The sequence below is a fragment of the Sorex araneus genome, chromosome X, assembly GCF_027595985.1.
Source record: "Sorex araneus isolate mSorAra2 chromosome X, mSorAra2.pri, whole genome shotgun sequence".
NCBI classification, from domain to species: Eukaryota; Metazoa; Chordata; class Mammalia; order Eulipotyphla; family Soricidae; genus Sorex; species Sorex araneus.
In genome coordinates, this window is record NC_073313.1 from 107,866,378 (window position 1) to 107,885,462 (window position 19,085).

Genomic DNA, 19,085 nt, shown 5'->3' on the forward strand with positions numbered 1-19,085 from the left:
TACACTATAAAGTCTTTTAGTCAACATCTACTTGAAAGACAAGAATGCACTGTGCATTAATTAGATACAAAAGGAGACAAAACTATCCTTTTCCCCCAAGCCATGGTGGGAAATATTGCTGACCTCGTCCTCTAAAGCCTGCAGGATGGTTATTTCTTCAGTATAACATTATTACACTGGTAAGAAAATCTGTATAACATCTGCATGTATCAAGAATCTTTAAAAAATCTGATATGATTTTAGAGTCCGCATGACCAGTTTCGTGACCTGCTCAAGACTGATTAGCACCGTAAAACACACATATGTATGTATATGTATATGTATATGTATATATACACACATATGTGTACTAGATCTTTTCTTTTTTGAAAAAGTCTAACCACGAGCTCACCCAGGACGAGGAGCCTATTGAACTGATGAGATGATGGATACGATGGATCAATATTGGTCTATTTTGTCTCTCTTCAGTTTGCTTGTTTTAAAACATTTACTTTTTTGCAGCAGACAATATCATTAAGCTTGTGCTCAGTTTCCCTATAAGGGCAAGAAAAAGTTTCTATCAGGTAGCCATTTCATTTTATTCTGAAAGACTAATCTGCTCTAAGATGCTCCCAAGTAGAAAAGGGCTCAACGTTCCTTTGTAAAGCCCAGCAGCAGCTAGCTTTCTCTGACTAATCTCTACGTTCCGTGGAACTGGCTACTGAGATTCCGTTTTAGGCTAACAATTGGCTTAATAGTTAAGGCATCAAAACTGAAAATGGTTATTTCAACAACAGACTCTGTGGATGAAGGAATACCAACAAACTTCTAAGAACTCTCTTAAAAAAAACTAAAGCGCACAATGGCAAGCAGAAGGAAGTGAGCCAACAACTACACAAAGTAGAAAAGGGTTTTTGAATTCTGAACTAGCCATCTGTTGCTTGTCACAGCAACTATATGTATAAACTATGCCATTTTGTTACTAGGTAACATTTTATAGCTTTAGACTACATATTCTGCACCACATTTACCCTAGTCATCACTTGATATACTGATTTCCTGTTTGAAAAATTATATATACAGTGTTTATATATATATACACACACATGTATACATACATAAACATATACATACAATTTACCATCATTACCCTTATGAAGGTAATGTTTCTCTAGGACCATTTGATTTTTCTCAGGATATATGTATTCTGACTTCCTCATGGCCTAGGACTAGTACTGCAAATGGGCTGGGCTCTAATTCTTTCAAATATAAATGCCAACTCCATTTTTGTATATGTAACATAACATTAACATAGTAAATGTATTTTCATCGAAAGTATGTAGTGCAGAATGAGACTCAAGCTGTTTCCTAATATTTCCAAAACTTCAGTATTGCCCTTAAGACAAGCTATCAAAACCATGGCATATATGAACTTTTGTTTCATTATAGATTATCTTTGCCATTTCTTAAAATGGTTGCTATAATTGTCTCTGGCCAATCATGACTTAAATGATATCTAAAGCTAACAAATTTAAATTAATATAGTAGACAAATGTCTTTTTGGTTATTTGCTCAAAATATTTTTTCTGTTTAAAAAAATACTTAAGGGTAAGGAATTTGTCTAATATGTTGTTTCATTTATAGAAACAATAAAATTTTTATAAGAATATTTCTCTAAATTGCCTTTTTTCCTAATCCCTTTTATTTTCATTTAGTTATATTCTTTTCAAAGGCACTAAGTTCTGTGTCTGCTCTCTGATATTCATAGCTCTTCAAAAATGATTTCCATAGCATATCTGAAACATAACTTGTACTTTCTTGAAACAATGTTTCAGTTTGAAAGTCAATTCTATAATGTGATGAGACAGTCTCTCCTATAACCAGCACAGTAGACATAAATGATTTTTCTCTCTCTGTGACCAGCCCTATCACAGACCTTTGAATATTTTCTACTAGAAATAAAGATTATATATTTTAATCATGGGGGAAAAAGTATTCTTACGAAGTAGAAACCCATGTAATAGACTATCTTAGCAAAATAAAAGTTTAGACAAATTTGATAGTAATAAATGATGAACTGAATTTTCTATGAATTACTTGCAAACTTAACTAGCAAATTACCTATCTTACTGAAGAAAACTAAAGAAAATCCTACATTAAATCCTTTAAAACTGCACAATTTCTTCCATCCACAGTTGAAAGAAGGAAGGCAAGACAGGAAGAAAGACAAGGACAGAAAGATAGAAACTTACTGAGATAGCAAAGCAAAACTCTATATAATATTGTAAGAAAAAACACCTCAAAGTTATATATGCTGCAAAAAATTATCTAAAATAGTAAAACAGAATCTTTTCAAATGCCATTTCCTACCCGTTACCATGATGATGTTAACTAACAATGTTGAATCTTCACCATGGCAACGGAAACTATCATCATAAAATGGTACAATAAAAGAGATAGCTAGACCAAGAAGGGGTAGGGTCTCCTTGGAAGAGGTCTGCAGAGAGGCCCATTGACTGGTTGTGCGGCTCAGTGTCAGGAATAATGGTTGTATGACGGAAGGGAATGCCCAATGCCATTTTGGAAATGATGCTGGCGGTGAGCAAGGTATTCGGCATAGCTCAGGGTCATCTTTTCACTACGGTACCTAAAACAGACAGGGAAGAGAGAAAGTTAACAAGAAAGAGGTAACATGCCAGTAATCAACGCCAGGAGGAACCTTGGAGACAATTTTATTGAATCATCATGAGATACAGAGTTACAAAATTATTCATGATTGGGTTTCGGTCATACAGTGTTTCTACATCCACCCCTTCACTGCTGTACATTTTCCACCACCAACGTACCCAATTTCTGCCCCCACCACCCCAAGCCTACCTCTATGGCAGGCGCACTCTCTCTCTCTATCTCTCTCTCTCTATCTCTCTCTACCTTCAGTATCTGTACCCGCTCCGTCTCTCTCCCCCTCTTCCTCTCCTTTTAGGCATTGTGGTTTGCAGTACAGGTACTGAAAGGTTATCATGGATATCACTTTACCTCCTTTCAGCAACCAGTTCTCGTCCAGAGTGATCATTTCCAACTATCATTGTCAAAGTGTTCCCTTCCTAGCTGCATCCCCACCTCCTTGCGCCAAGCATCCAATTGTGGACCAGTCATCCTGTGTCTCTACTGCCTTTGCTTGGAGACAGTTTTATACACCAGGAGACAGAGAACCAGAGAGAAGCAGTGGCTTACCCAATGGCCTACAATGCACAAGTAGCAGCACTGCGATCAAAACCATGGAATCCAGTCCCAACTCAGTGATCTTTTCACTCTACAACTTTTTAAAATGAGAAATTGCACACTTACCTCTGATTTGATAACAGGATGAGACACAGGAAAGCTGACCTATTACCATCATACATGAGTCTTATTCATTTGACTCTCTTTCCTTCTGATATTTTCTACCACTCCCTCTTTAGCCAATCCTTTTCCTCTCTCCACTAGACCTAGTGAACCTACGTCTTGCAAAAACAGCAACGAAGCCTTGTTTCTTTATTTGAAGACAGTATTCAACATCAATGATAAACCAGTCAAAATGTCATTGCAAAATCAAAAACTCATCCTTAATACTGGTATTCAAGACACTCTCATTGCCCCCATCTCTAGCTTTTTTCATTGTCACTCTTCACAAACTAACAGTAGTGTTTTCTACCTTCAATCTTTATCTTGTACCCTTCCTGTGCTCCGGGGGGGGGGGTTTCCTGCCTCACTCTTCTATGAAAACTGGTCTTTCAGAAAAGTTACCCCTCACTCAGCTTTCTTCTTCCTCATGACAGTGCTCACCACTAGTTTTTGGTGAGCCACAGTTCTCAGGGCTTATTTCTAGTGCTGCGTTCAGTAATCATTCCTGGCAAGCTCATAAGACCACATGGATGCTAGGGATTAAACCTGGGTCAGCTGTGTGCAAGACAAGTGCACCGATCACTGCACTGCTGTACATCCCTACTGCCCTGTACTGCCTATACATCCCTTTGCATCCTGTACTTCCTGTACAGCCTGTACATCCTGTACAGCCTGTACATCCCTGTACTGCCCTGTCATCACTACTTTTCTGCTTTCTTCTGTAACAGATTATACAAATCTATGTTTCCCTGCTTGTACCTTACCTCTAACTACCCATCCTACACACATGCCTTGTAGGATTTTCCTAAATGTCTACCTTCAGTTTTTCTGCCTCTATACTTGGTCCCCTCTCAATGAACCCCACCATTGTACATTTAGACGTTATTTTTACAGATGATCCTAAATCATCATCCAGCTATGGGCTCTACACACGTACATTTTCAGCAACCTAGTAGATTGTTCTTATAGAGTACTATCCTAAGCAGAACTTCTAAACCAAAATCAATGCATAAATACGACTCTCTGGTCCTTCTCTTGGTTAAAGGGGTCAACTTGGTTCCTTCTAACGACTTGGGTCTGTTCCTCTTTCCTATTTTTGGATAACGTCTGAGTCTTTCGATTGCTTCCACAATGATTTATTTTTATTTATTCTCTTCTTTCTTCCTGTTCCACTGCCACATATCCTGGTAAAAGTTTCCATTATATACCTTGTTTGGATTACTGCTACAGATTCTTAAATAGTAGCAATGATTCCTAACTCATTTTCTGGTCCCATATTCCAACCTTGTACTTTCCCAAATCCATCTGTTTAAAACCCCACAGTGGCTAGCTCTGCCTATACAATTAGATCTACAGTCTCTATATAATTTGTTACTCAAGATTTTCTATGATCTGACGCGACCTACACTCTAGACCATATTTTCCTCCAATGACCATCATATATATAAAAAAGAAGAGAGATAATAAAAGACTTAGCTGAAGACTCCTTAAAAACTTGATCTGATTCTGCCAGCTACATGCTTTAACTTAAGAGTTCACTTCAAATTCAGACTAAAGAGGTATAACATGTAGGTGCTTGCCTTGCTGAATTGTGCTGATCCATTTTCGATCTATGGCACCATATAAGATCCTCCATGTACCACTTGGAGTGATCTCTGAGCACAGAGCCAAGAGTAAACCCTTAGCACAGCCAGATGTGCCCCCAAAGCCTAGTTAATCCATTTCCTCTATATCTCTAAAATACTCTACCCATTCTTGAAGTCCAGCCTCAATCCCACCTCCTGTGAAACATTTTACCATCCATCAACTCTCTAATGATTTATACTACTTTACAATCTCATGACACCCATCACATTCTGCCTTATATTAATAAATATTTTTGTGCACCCGTTTTATTCTTCTAAAATGTGAATATAAATGAGGATCGATGGAGACATTTTCAAACTCGTAACTCCTCAGAGCTTAGAACTGTCTCTTTATAGATTACAGGCATTCACTGTGGTTTTATGGAATTGAAATTAGTGGAAACAGCAACGCATTTCCCCAAAAAAATGTTTGATAGCTCCCTTTTAAAAATAAGTATTCCTATTGTGCCATGCTGGAATTTTATTTAGCATTTATGAGTCTAGCCCAATTATATTTTCAGCAGGCTTTCATGGTAGACTTCTATTTTTGCCAAATTCTAAGGTTAATTCAAATCTGAGAGCTGCTTATCAGAACCCTAGGGTTCTGCTAAGCAGTGTTAAAAGCGAGCCAACTAGCTAATTCATGTAACTTCCTTCAATAATGTAGTCTGAAGTCTTAGAGGGCTTGCTTATACAACACCAGAGTAATCCCACAGAGCTAAAAATGGGAAGGATGGACTCAAACATCATATAGGCTTTACTGCCAAGCAGAGTTCCTTTGTATCCACCCTCAGTATGGCCCCAACATTCATTTCCATGCTGTTTTAGAAAAAAAGAAGCAAGCATAGTTAGGGAGACAAAGCAATCAAAGAGTTATAGGCATATACAGAAAATGTACCAGATTGCCTTATACCAGAAAATGCCTTCTGTACCTGGTCAGTTTTATGGTTTTCCTGAATTCATTAGTAATTGGAGCTTTGTATCCTCCTTTCCTCAGTAAGGAGTCTATGGTCTGAATATGGTCCCATCCTGTGGAGAGTAGAGCAGATAAATACCAGTCAAGCACAGGTAGCATGCATCTTTGGTAAAATATAATGACTTTGTAGAGGTCAGCTATCACTTCCATCAACTTCTTTAATCCTAAAAGCAATCACACACAAACAGCTAAGATTTCATCAACTTCAGAAGGAGGTTCACCGCCACACTTTAAAATTCTGGCTACCCATGATGGCTAACATCACTGACTTCTTTATCTCAATCACATTCAAAGGGAAAGAGTCTGGGAGGCTGGCAGTAACTGCTCAGTCATGTCTGCTAACAAACCACAAAAAATGGGCTTTCCCCTAACAGTAGCATCCTTAAGAAGGCAGGAAAAGCCTATATGTCATTGTGCCAACTCAATAATGTCTACGACGACCACCCTAACTCACGGTAATTATTGTTCCTAAAGGTATCTCCTATAGCCAATCAAGTATGCTTGTGTGCAGTATTCAAGGGCATTTTAGTGATTCTGACATGGCTTGATATTCTTATGTCCCAGTCCATTTATCTCTCATGCATCCTTTACAAAGTCACTGGAACTGCAAGATTAAGACATTTTAAAAAGCAACTCAAGTAAATTCTAAGACAGTAACCTGAAAGTTTAACTCTCTCACTTGGGGATTTGATTAGGCAACATTTTGCTGTTATGTATCTCACATTTGTAAGAAACAACCCCAGTTAAGTTGCTTTCTGATGAAAAGCTCTGTAAGAGAGGGAACTATTAATTTATACTAATATGAAATTATAATCTAGAGTGACTAAAAAGGACAAGATACTACAGTGTGAAAAGTTGTCTTGTGTTACAGTGGTTGTTCATATAGATTTGTGCTAAATATGCAAAAAAACAGGTGGAATAGGAAGTGCAGACCAAGCATATGAAACACAAACATATCATGTAGTCTCACTGTTCCTAATATTAATGGGAAACCTAAAATCTTAATAGTAGTAGCATCAGTCATTGCAACCACCTTGGTATGAAGTGTTTGGTACTGATAATAAACTTTATGTCTGGTGGTCAAATAGAAGGTTTGCTGATGGCAAAAGGCTATTTAAAGCATAATGGAATATAGGGAAATGGCACTTCAAATTTGCAGCAAGCCATTGCTTAAAATCCAATTTTACAACTCTGCTTTTTTGAAAGTAAACTTTCATGTGTTTTTTTCTGTCAAACTTTAGTGTGAGAGATTCCACTCCTCTGTGAATAATTCACCAATTTCAGACATTGCAGTGGCAGTGATAGTAGAGTCATTTCTTATAATTTTACACTGATCAATTGTAAGACAAAACTGCAAGGTCAGATATTGCAATCCAATTTGTATATTTGTTTAACTTCTTCACCAGATCATATGAAATAAAGTACAACAATGACCTTGCTCCTTTGCAACCTCCGGTAAGTAGGTAGCGGTGCGTTTTGATCCTTTTTCATTGATGAATTCTATTCTAATGCCATGTACACCCACCTGAAAGAAATTTGCAGTTTTATTAGTACAGTCTTCTTCATAGAAACAGAAAGAAAAAGTTATAATTTAATTTTCAAGAGAATGCAGTTCTTTCTTCCCCCTTGTTTATGTTAGACCCTAACAGTTGTCTCTCTCAAAAGTTTAGGGTTTGAGAATTATTATGATGGCTACAGAGACTGAGAAAATGATTGTGTCCCAACATGATCTAGGCTAAGTTATATTCTTTTTGGAAGAGAAACTATCATTCAGAGGCTGTGTGTAGAATAAGATAGTTGATGGCAAGAGTCCTGCTTTTCCAAACTGTGGCTCACGACAAGAAACAAGACCAAGTGATCCAACTTCAAAACCACCATCTTGTTTTAGGGTATATTAACTACTTTAGATTAAGTTTCAACACTGGGGCTTACTGATTCCCTTCCCAAACTCTTTCACGTCTCTAAAAGCTTGAACTGTATGTAGATAAACAAGCAGAGTCAGATGAATGCAGCCAAACAAAAATCTACCACCAGATTATCATCCATCACAGTATTTCTAAGCAAGGTAGTACAGCTTAATGAGTGACAGCCCCTCGGTATCCACTAGACAACCCTGCCCTCACAAAATTACAGCTAATTTTAAGAGCAAATAGGCAGGGCAATTTTGCAGTTTCCTTTGTACTGAGAGACGACTAGAACATTTATGTGAAACAGACAAACCTTTGGCAAAGCCTTAAATAAAAGTAATCTTCTAAGTGTGGCCCATTTATTGCTAATGGTTTTTGAAAATAATGTACTTTTTCTTTGATGAATATCCAGTCAGCCCAGTCAAAATATATCTCATAGAACAAAGTATAGAGCTAGAGATCATAAGCAGTTCTTAGCTTCTTTGTAAACGCTGATAATAAAAAATATTTCAAAAGCATAATAACTCCATTATGTTTACCAAAATCTATGATTGCTTTAGATTATTAGGCAGTAGCAGTCTCAGGAGTAATTGGGGTACACTTTTTGTTTGCATAAAGAATATAGATTTTCAGGGGATGCAGAGTGCTTTTTTTTCTGGAACAGGGGTGGTAGGTAAAATTAATTTGGAAAACTCAGCTTTAGATCAATGGTTGCCAACTGGAGAACAAAGTTATGCAAGGCATTAAGAGGAAGCTATAAGATCAGGTAAACAAACATTTTCACCCAGAAGAGGCCTACTTTTAGAGCAAGTGAGTGAAGTCACCTGACATTTTTCTTTCCATGTGTATGCTTATAAAGACCTAGAAGGAAAAGGACTCCACAAAAATCTTGTTGATTTTCTTGCCCTTAGCCTAAAGTTTTCCAGTTTAGGAAATAGAAAGTTAACTAGAAAATCCACCTCATTCTTTTCCCAGATCTTCATCTATGCATGTATTAGAGGCTGTCAGACTGTCTGAGTTTTCTTTTCTTTTTAATTAAAGCCAGTTTCAGTGACTACTTACTCAATTTTAATATCAGTATTGCTGTTTGGTTTTGCTTTGCTTTTGAGGCCACACCTGGCTGTGGCAAGGACTTACCACTGGCTCTGTGTTCAGGCATCACTCTTGGATGGGCCCCAGGACCATATGGGGTACAAAGCAAATACCCTACCCACTGTACTATATCCCCAGCTCCAATTTCAGATATTTTTAAAGCTGCAGAATTTAGCATAATTTAAAGAGATCGCAACTGTGGCTGGAGAGAGAGTTTAGGGAGTAAGGCCAGTCGTACCTCATCCCTGGCACCCTGTATGGTCCCACAAACCCTGCAGGGAGTGAACCCTGGGCCCAGAGCTAGGAGTAAGCCCTAAATACTGCCAGGTATGTCCTTAAAACTAAATAAAATTAAATTAATAAAATAAAACAGGTTAAGATCTTGTGGACCACAGACAATACAAAAGTTAAGGTTCTTGCCTTGTATGCAGCTCACCCTAGTTTGACTACAAGGACGAAACATGGTTCCCTATTCACTACCTGTTGCGTCCCTGACCCCTCTCATACTATGCAATTTGCTAAGACCAACTGCATGAAGTAGTTAAGACCAATGGCATGGTATGTGGATATCAAAAAAGTCCATACATATATATGTATATATAAAGATCAAACCTGAAGCATTTGGTGGCCAATATAAAAATTAATGAGGAACAAAACTGATTTACTTTTGCATTTGAGAAGGCTCTACCATCAAATATGATAGGAGAAAAATTGTCAAGATTCAGCATTTTGCATTACTGTCACAACTATAATTTGAAATTATTTTGTCTAAGACTCTGAATAACGAAAAACCCCTATAAAGTGGATTGTAATCATGGTAATTTTTAAAGTGAGAAAGAACTAGTTTACTTCATAAGTCAAAAATATACTACATAGAGGGGTCAGGGAGATAGTTCAAAGGACTGGAATACGTGTGTGAAGCCTCAAGTTTGATTCCCAGGACCTACTGGTCCCCTGAAACACTGTAGCACTGTAGCACTGTCACCCCTTTGTTCATCGATTTGCTCGAGCGGGCACCAGTAACATCTACATTGTAAGACTTGTTACTATTTTTGGCATATTGAATACACCACAGGTAGCTTGACAGGCTCTGCCGTGGGGGCGAGTTACTCTCCGTAGCTTACCGGGCTCTCCGAGAGGGACAAAGGAATCGAACCCGGGTCAGCCGCATGCAAGGCAAATGCCCTACCCGCTGTGCTATCGCTCCAGTCCCCTGAAACCCAGGTATAACCCTGGTGCTACCAAGCACCTGGGCTCTAGCAGCATTGTAACAGCTGGCTGAACCATCAAACCACCCAATCTTGTTGGTCAAATATCACCTGGCATGGGCCTGGGTCCCATGAACACTGCTTAAAAGGCATCCCCTCACACACACCAATTTTTAAAAATAATATATACTTCATGGGACATAAAGCCAAAATAAGTTCCTTGTTTTTCAACTAGCAGAGCTGGAAGAATGGCAATTATTTTCTTAGCAGAGTATCAAAGCATAATAGGTTTGTGTTACCTGTTGAGCAATAGCATTTTCCTTACACCCAGAATCACAGCAGTCACCAGTCATTACTGTACAATCAAAAGAGGAGAGTGGATAGAAATGGCCTGCTGTGGAGACTGACAGCTTTGGCCAACTTGTAGAAATCACTGGCTTCGCAAATTAATCCACTCCCCTGAAATAAGCACCAAAACTAATTCTGTGAGCTTTTTTTTTTTTTTCAGGGAGGCATCCGTCACAGCTGCAAAGTGTAACCCTCATGTAAAATAATCAAATCCTCCCAGTTTGGAGAATGCTTCAGCTCAACATCTCAGACAAAGGCTAATAGTTCAATATCAACTAGAGAGGAGATCGGCTATTTGGGATCTGAAATTCCCTGTGGCAAACTTGTTTCTTAACACGCTGTCTTAGTACAGTTCCATTTCTAATGATAGATAAGAGGGCAGTACGATAAGATAATATTACCAAATGTACCCCTAACTAGCATTTAGCATTGCCCAAAATACAGGCAAGCAAGTAAAAATTGGAGACTGTCAAATCTAGCCTTATGAGAGTCTGCAGGTTATTTTCAAAATTATTAGAAGTATTGAGAAAAATGCTTTCAGGATCCATCAGCTGTGATAATATCCTTTTAATCAGGACTATTTTTTGCAAAGCAAGGCTATGAAGAAACTTGAATGGTAGCAAATTAAATGTAGGACTTATAGATAAGAGGATATGGAATTAAACAGCTGTATCTGTGTGTGCTGGGAGAACCTTGAGACCAGTTAGATTCCTATTTCATGCTAAAAAGAAAACTCCCCTTTATTTTAAACCATTGCATGGCAAGTATTTTATTAACGGTATTATACAATCTTTTGTTTTCACCATTGCCCAGAATTATGAAAAAACATGATTAATGCTAGGACACTAAATATATCTCCCAAATTACTCAGATACAAAATTATGCATCCCCAACTCCACCTGGCATTGTCTCCTTTCTCTTTCCTCTCTTGTGCATTTCTCTATTTGTCCACACTTTTATCACAGATAATGCGGGCACAGAGAAGAGATACATGCAAATTAATCAATTTTACTATAGAGTAAAAGCCTTGGCAGGAGAGGAGATTATAAATAATATAGCAGATAAGAAGCTTCAAGAATGTCTGCAAATTTCATTTATCCTTGTTATCTGGTCTCATGTTAGAACTGTGGTTTCCTTTAAAACTATTATCCTCTAATGCAGTGAGTCTCAACTCAGAAGCTTTTAAGGAGGGGTCCTCGCCTTTCCTATTATAACACATGATCTATATTGTGATCCTCACAGTTAGATAGCTAAAGTGTAACATACCCTAGTCTTTCTGTAAGGCAAGTGTTAGTTACATAATCCATTAGTAGCACTACAAAAGTCTCTCATTTTCACTTGTGATCCTAAAAAGCAAGCTAAAAACTGGGATATGCTGCAGCACAAAAAAAGCCCTTCCCAAAAGTGTCAATAAGGAAAAAATGTATTCTGGCTAAGCAAGAAGTATCCATCCATACAACCTTGAACCCTTGGCTCATAAGTACTTCTACAGTTCTGACTTTCAGGTCTAAATATGCCCTTTGTCACACACTGGCCAAAAATCTTCCCTCAAGTGATATCCTGTCTTAGCAAATGCACAGTCAGTCCCATTCTTCTCCATTTTTAGAATCAAATGTTAGATTTCTTGGTAACAGTATGGCCGTAGTTCATTTCATGGAATTTCAATGGGCTCACCTTGAATAAAATTAAATCAGTAAAATAGAATCCATAAACAATTTAAAGTTGTCTGATGTCTTTGTTGATAATATAATTTGGCAAACAGTATTTGCAACTAAAGCAAACCATCATCATAGGTCCTTCATGTAAGGCTGACATGCCAAGGCATAACATGCCAGTTCCACTGCATTGACAGAAAAGGCTGTTTCTAATGAACAGAGTTCAGGATCTTTGGTTTACCTCCTCCGGTTTAGAAATTACCATAAAGAAGGCATACATGTAAAATAAACAGCTATGTCTTGATCTGACCCAGAGTCTGGCAGTCTGATACTCTTTTGTTTTGGGTTGGGGGGGAGGGATGAGACACACTTGGTAGTGCTTAGGACTTACTCCTGGATCTGTGCTCAAGGATCACTCATGGTGGGACTCCAGGGACCAAATGTAGTACTGGGGATTGAACCGAGGTTGGCTGCATGAAAGGCAAGTGCCGTAAAACCTCTATTTGCATGCCCAGTTCTTAAATATTCTTATGAAGGAAAATTCCATATGTGATACTTCTCCCCAAAGCACTAAACTTCAATATAGCATGTCTTCTTCACTCACTCATAATCCAGGGTGCCTTCTCCCTACCTCTAGTTCAACCTTCTGAAAACAATGACTTCCTTTTTTCCGGGAAAGCAAACGTAACAGAATGGTATAAACACTCTTAATTTATCCTCTTGAACACCTTACATGCAACCAACCCTCGTTTCATCTCTGTTACCACATGCCCTACTCCCTGCACCAAAGTGTAGTGATTCCTGAGCACAGAGCTGGGAATAGCCCCCCCCAAGCACTGCTAGATGTAGTCCAACCCTCCACCACAAATAAATAATTTTCAACTATAAATTCTGATAACATTTTTTACCCAATCCTTATATAGAATACTGGATGAGAAAATGTATTGTAGTACAGGGGGGATACCTAGGTCATCATTCACCCCAGTGGTTAGAGAGGAGTAGGACAGGGAATGAAAGAAATCAAGGGGGTAGAAGAGAATGGGAAGTAATGGGTGAAGAGGCATGAGGGCTTCCTTTATACTGGTGATATGGGTGAGTGGTATAGCCATATATCCAAAACACAGACTCGACAACACTGAAAACATGACAGCTAAGCTGCAACCACAGGGACTCCGTAGTGTGCCTGTCACGTTTACTGGCAGGGGTGGGTGGGGACTGGGGGTAGGAAGGGATTATGGGAACACTGGTGGAGAGAAGACACTGGTGGTGGGATTACTGTTAAAATATTATGTGCCTAAAACTCAACTATCGATAGCTTTGTAAGTCACCATTCTTAATAAAAAAAATGAAAAAAGCCCCAATGTGTACCAATACTAATGAATTACTCCCCCCAATCCTGCTACTACCCAAAAATAATGTAGACTACATATTACCTAGATATGTCCATCAAATCCTTAAAGTTGTGACTTCAATCCACCCACCAATTTGAGAAGCAATTCTTAAGTTTTGAAGGCACCCATCTGTCTAACAATTAACAGCTAATATTAACAATTGTTAAAAATCAACATGTCAGAATTTGGTCAAGGAGTACATTTTAAAAACAGCACGGATAGAATTTCAGTTGCTTATGCAGTAATTTTTGCTTTTGCTAACCTTGGAGAAACTGGTAAAACTGGGTTAAATTTTTGTTGTTTATAAAATTGGTACATGTATATTACAACCCCTCCCATTACATCTTTAGTATAGAGAAGAAGACAGAGATAACCTGTTGCCCTGATACCACATAGAAATTATTGTTGCCTTAGCAACTTAACATAGAAATCTCCTGAACCACAGACTCTATTGTTATCCTGTATTTCATTCATTCTGTGACCAGTTCCTGCAGCTGTCCTTGCTTGTTTTTTGTTTTTAGTGAAACAAAAATAATTTCTATTTAAAGAAATTTACTTAGGGAAGTGTGAGAGGAGAGAAGGAGAGAAATACAAGTTCAAGAGCAAACACAGGCTTCTCTAGAGTGAAAAACGCCTGTCCTTGCTTTTGTATCTCTGTAAAGTGAGAAACTTTTAGAAGAAGAAATACTAGAAAAATAAATTTAAAAGAAGGATTGATTATAAGTTCATTGCTTGGACATTAATAATCACTTATGTAAATATGTGGATATATATTCTTTTTCATTACATAAATTGTTCTTTACCATATACCTCAGAAATAGTTGCCTTTTCCTGTGATTTGATGAAAACAAACAGTGAAGGTCTGAATGAAATACATTACGTGTTGCTCTTCCAAGATCCTTGCAAATTAGTCACCTTTAGCTTATAAATTAGTTCAGTCTCCATGGACCAATTCTTGGCTTCTGTAGAGCTTACCAAAGGACCAATTAGTGCCTATTTTGAATCATGCAGGAGATTTAGACATCTTGTCTATCAGGAACACAAGCCTGCCAATTTATTTCACAAAGACCACAATGATCTGATAACATTTATTTTAACTAATAGCAGACACACAACCCGAAAATACCTAAACTAGCTGATAATCATCACCATACACTTCTAAGGAATTAGTGAAAAAAAGTTTGGTATGGCTAATGAAGAAGTGCTTTGAAAAACTATGAAATCAAGCATGTTTATTTATCATTTGCAATGAAAGAAACTGTTCTTATGTGAAGGTTTTGAAGAGAACAAGTGACAACTCAGGGTGTAATTAAGGGAAAAAACCAATTCTCTATAATGATTAATTATAACGAGGATTTCTTAAAAGCAGAACATCCTGCAGCTTTGCAGGGGAAGTTCAGGCAACACAGGTGACCTTTAAAGAAAAAGCCTGCTTTTCATCAAAAGTTAATGAAACCACCTCTTGGCAAACATGCCCAATATGAAATGAAGTTGTTTGCCTGAGAAGGAACTAAGAAAAAATCTTATTCAGGTTAGACTTGTACATTGAGTATCTGGCTTAATTTGATTTTATTTAGTCTCCAAAGAGATTTCTCAAAAGTTACATTTAAGTGTTGGAACATTGTATGCTTGAAACTCAATAATGACCTTTGTAATTCAATGACTCAATAAAAAAGTTACCTTTAAGTTGATCCTATGTAAATTCATCTTAAAAGTCATGAGGAAGAGTAACTTATAGTGAGTCCTTTTGCAAAGGATTTGTAAACTAAAAAATAATTCCTTAATATATTCACTAAATTTAGATTTACACATATAATATTGACTTAAAACGGGCGAAGAAGCAGTGATAAAACAGACATATATGGTTTAGAACAGAGGAAGTTTCTTCCTAAAGAGAATTACTTTGTGAAAAAAACTGAAATATACAGTTTTTAAAATTGGACCATCTTTCACTTTTATTGCCTACATTTGACAGTAGTAATTTTAAAAGGATCCTCTTCTTATTTATATAACTGTTTACTAAATGAAAGTATGTACCAAACTTACAAATCTAAGATCTCAACTGTACATGAAACAGGAGATAGAATATTCTTTTTTGTTTGTTTTTTTGTTTTTTTTATTAATTTATTTTTTTAATTGGATCACCATGTTGAAAGTTACAAAGCTTTCAGGCTTAAGTCTCAGTTACATAATGCTCGAACACCCATCCCTTCACCAGTGCATATATTCCACCACCAAGTACCACAGTAAGCCTCCCCCCCACCCCCCTGCTCCCCTGCCCCCCACCCCGCCTGTGTAGTTGGTGAATTTCACTTTACTTTCTCTTTACTTTGATGATATACAAACAAAAAAACTCACTATTATTGTTTGGAGTTTAGGAGATGGAATATTCAGTTTTGAACATATACACACAGCACAGCTATAAACTATTCTTCCTTTTCCCTTTCATCCTAATTTCTAGGCCCCGTTGTATCATATGGGACCATTCCACTATTAGTCTAAAGGAAGATTAATGGACAAATTTTACTGTTTTCAGGGTTAGCGCCCTCCTATGACTTCTAAATGGCTAGTGGTGATTCATTCCCTGTAAGTAAGATGTAACAGAAGTTATTTTAAAAGGGGGAGTCAGTTCCCACAGAGACTTTGGTTATTATATAGTCCAACTTTTCTAGCTTCTTGGTGAGGAAACAGACACTTAGAAAAGTAAGCAAGCTGGGTATGGCAGTCAAGAAAAACTCCGAGTCTCCAAATTCCTAAGATTCAGTACTTTTTAATTAAGTTCTTATTAAATTCATTAAATTCACATGCAGGCGAGTTGTATAGGAAGGGAAAGAGTATAATGGAATTCTGAGAGAAAGGGCTAGAAGAGTTTGTGGATTGTGGGGGAAGCAGGAAAACCTCCCCAACCAAACACAGAACAATTGAGGAACTCAGGAAGCATCAGGAGGAGGGCTATGAATGAACCACTCAGTCCACTTAACTAAGATTATTAGCAGCGAATGGAACTTTTTATGCATTATATCACATTCTAACAGCTACTCTATGGGGCTTGCTCCCTCACGAGGCTTCTGATACATTTTTTGATTCACAGCAAATTCTGGATGGCCAGAAACCTTCAAACATTCCTTTACTGACATTACAAAGCACTTAAAAAACATTTTGAGTAGAATATAAGGGAAGAAAACATTGGATTATGTGAATTATAGTGACATCTTACATAAAATCACTAGATCTCTGGGAAAATTCTGTGGAAAAGAGTATTTTGTCTTATGTCAAGTCTTTATACATAATTCTCTTTTTGATGGGGCACACCCGTGGTACTCAGGGTTTACTCCTGGCTCTGTGCTCAGGGATCTCTCCTCATGGGGCTCAGAGGACAATATGGGGTGCCAGGGACTGAACCAAGGTTGGTCTCGTGACAAAGCAAGCCCCCTGCATGCTCTAGCCTCATTTATATATAATTCTTAAGACCATAAAATCTTTCAGCTATAAGAGAAGCAAAACAAGGTGTACAGTCCTAGTTAAGAATAAGAGGGGTGGAAAGTTACAGAATGTATATACTTGAAAGTCATTTGTCTTGGTCTGTGGGAGTCGTACTAACCATCTAAGCATGAAGAAGAACTATTTTTAATGGACCATTAAGAGGTAGAAAAAACAAACTTTTAAGGGGGCTGGTAAGTGAAAATCAGAACATGAACTCTAAAATGTATGAGATAATGATGGTAGCAAATTGATTCATTTCATCTGTTTACCCTCATGAAGGCTGCTATTACAAAAGACCTATTATTAACTGCACCTGAGCATGTCAGAAATGGATCTACGATTGCTCAAGAGGTACACTTTCAAGGTTGCTTTTAAAGTGAAGTGCAGTTCTGTGAGTTCCAGAACTCCAACAATTATGTACAATGACAAATGTTCTGGTAATTTAGGGACATAGTCTAATGGTTTAGGGTATAATCCAGGGACAGACTTTTGCCATCACCAAAGAATTAGGCTGGTCAGCCACACCCAGCATTGTTTGATTTCATGTACGGTTTGGGTGCTGAAAAGGAACAGACTGTCTTTGGATTACAATGTATTGCCCAAGTGACAGCTGTATATACAGGTGGGCTTTTAGGGATCCAAGGAGTCAGGATATAAGAAAACGTGGCTTCTCATTTATGAAAATGCATTTGTCATTGAAAGAATGTCTAAAGCTTATTTCTAAAACTATAATTTAGAAAATATTTTCACTCCTGTCAGCAAATAACTACATTAACTCCCACAGGACCACTAATAACATACTTGTCATAAAGTTATGTTACAAACAAAAAGCACTCATTTATATCATTGTGAAAATGTGCTGCTATGTGATAGAATACATAGGATCATCCCAAAAGTCCAACTCCAGCTATTTTAATATCATTGGTTTCATGCCCTGTAGATACTTAAAGAAAACAAACTCCAAAGTACTATAACTCCAAAGTACTATAACTATATAAGGCCTAGGCTCTTAATGTTTTAGAGTTCCAATATAGTCCGTGAACTGTTACTTCTAAAGCACCATGTCTGTCAATTATTATGTTATTCAGAATAAAGAGAGAATTGTATCAATAGAACAGAACACACTGATTACCTTTTTGTGTTCAAACATAAGGTAGATCAATTCAGATTTCTCCCCACGGAAGTAATTCATTTAGCAACCACTGTAGCCTTCCAGGTTGACAATTCAGTTTATCAATTAATGACTCCCCCAAATTAATCACTCTTAATGCTTCTTATAACCTCCAGTACAATAAGCAAAATATGATTCAGGCAGTGGCCAACAAAGCTATACAGACAAAATTGGAACAGGAGTCTTGTTCCAATTTGTCGTGTAGCGTATTTTAGATGCTTCGTTTGTTCTTATAGAGTATCCAGATTTTTTGAGAGCTAATTAAAGACAAGTAGTCTTGCGTCATTAGTCCACAGACCAGAGCCAGGCCACAGGTGTAGAAACATTGAAAACCACTTATCTCCCTCCTCAGTTTAGCTGCTGCTCTGTGACGCAGAAGAGGTACTGGTCAAGGCTACAAAACACTGCTATCAGCACTCGTTTTAAATGCTACATTTTCTATACTGAGGAGATACAACATTTCAGCATTACTGATTCTGTCCGTTCAACACTCATTTGGAATGAATTACTCCACTTGTGAACCCATTTTTAAATATTTCGCTTATTATCTAACAGAAAAAAATCTAGCCTTTAAGGACAAAGACTGGAGCAGGTCACATGTGGCCAACCTGGGTTCGAGCCCCAGCATCTCTTATGGTCCCGAGTCCCCCCAAGAGTGATCCCTGAGGGGCTGGAGAAATAGTACAATGTGTAGGGTGCTTCACTTGCATGCAGCTGACTCCCGGCATCCCATATGGTCCCCCAAGCACCACCAGGAGTAATTTCTGAGCATACAGACAGGAGTAAGACCTGAACATTGCTGGGCAGAGTCTAACCTCCCCCACCGAAAAAAAATAAAGACAAAGACTGATGTTAATTCTATTTTC

At 37.8% G+C, this 19,085-nt stretch overlaps 1 protein-coding gene across 1 annotated transcript in view; it reads right to left on the reverse strand.

The window, feature by feature from the left end:
* Positions 1–1,733: 1,733 nt before the first annotated feature.
* Positions 1,734–19,085, reverse strand: part of AMMECR1 (AMMECR nuclear protein 1) — a 130,242-nt gene continuing 112,890 nt past the window's right edge. The window contains exons 4-6 of the mRNA XM_055119727.1: positions 7,399–7,489; positions 5,921–6,017; positions 1,734–2,626 (exon numbers count right to left, since the gene is read on the reverse strand). Of these exons, the coding sequence (XP_054975702.1) occupies positions 2,515–2,626; positions 5,921–6,017; positions 7,399–7,489 (300 nt within the window). The 3' untranslated portion in view covers positions 1,734–2,514. The remainder of the gene's footprint in view (positions 2,627–5,920; positions 6,018–7,398; positions 7,490–19,085) is intronic.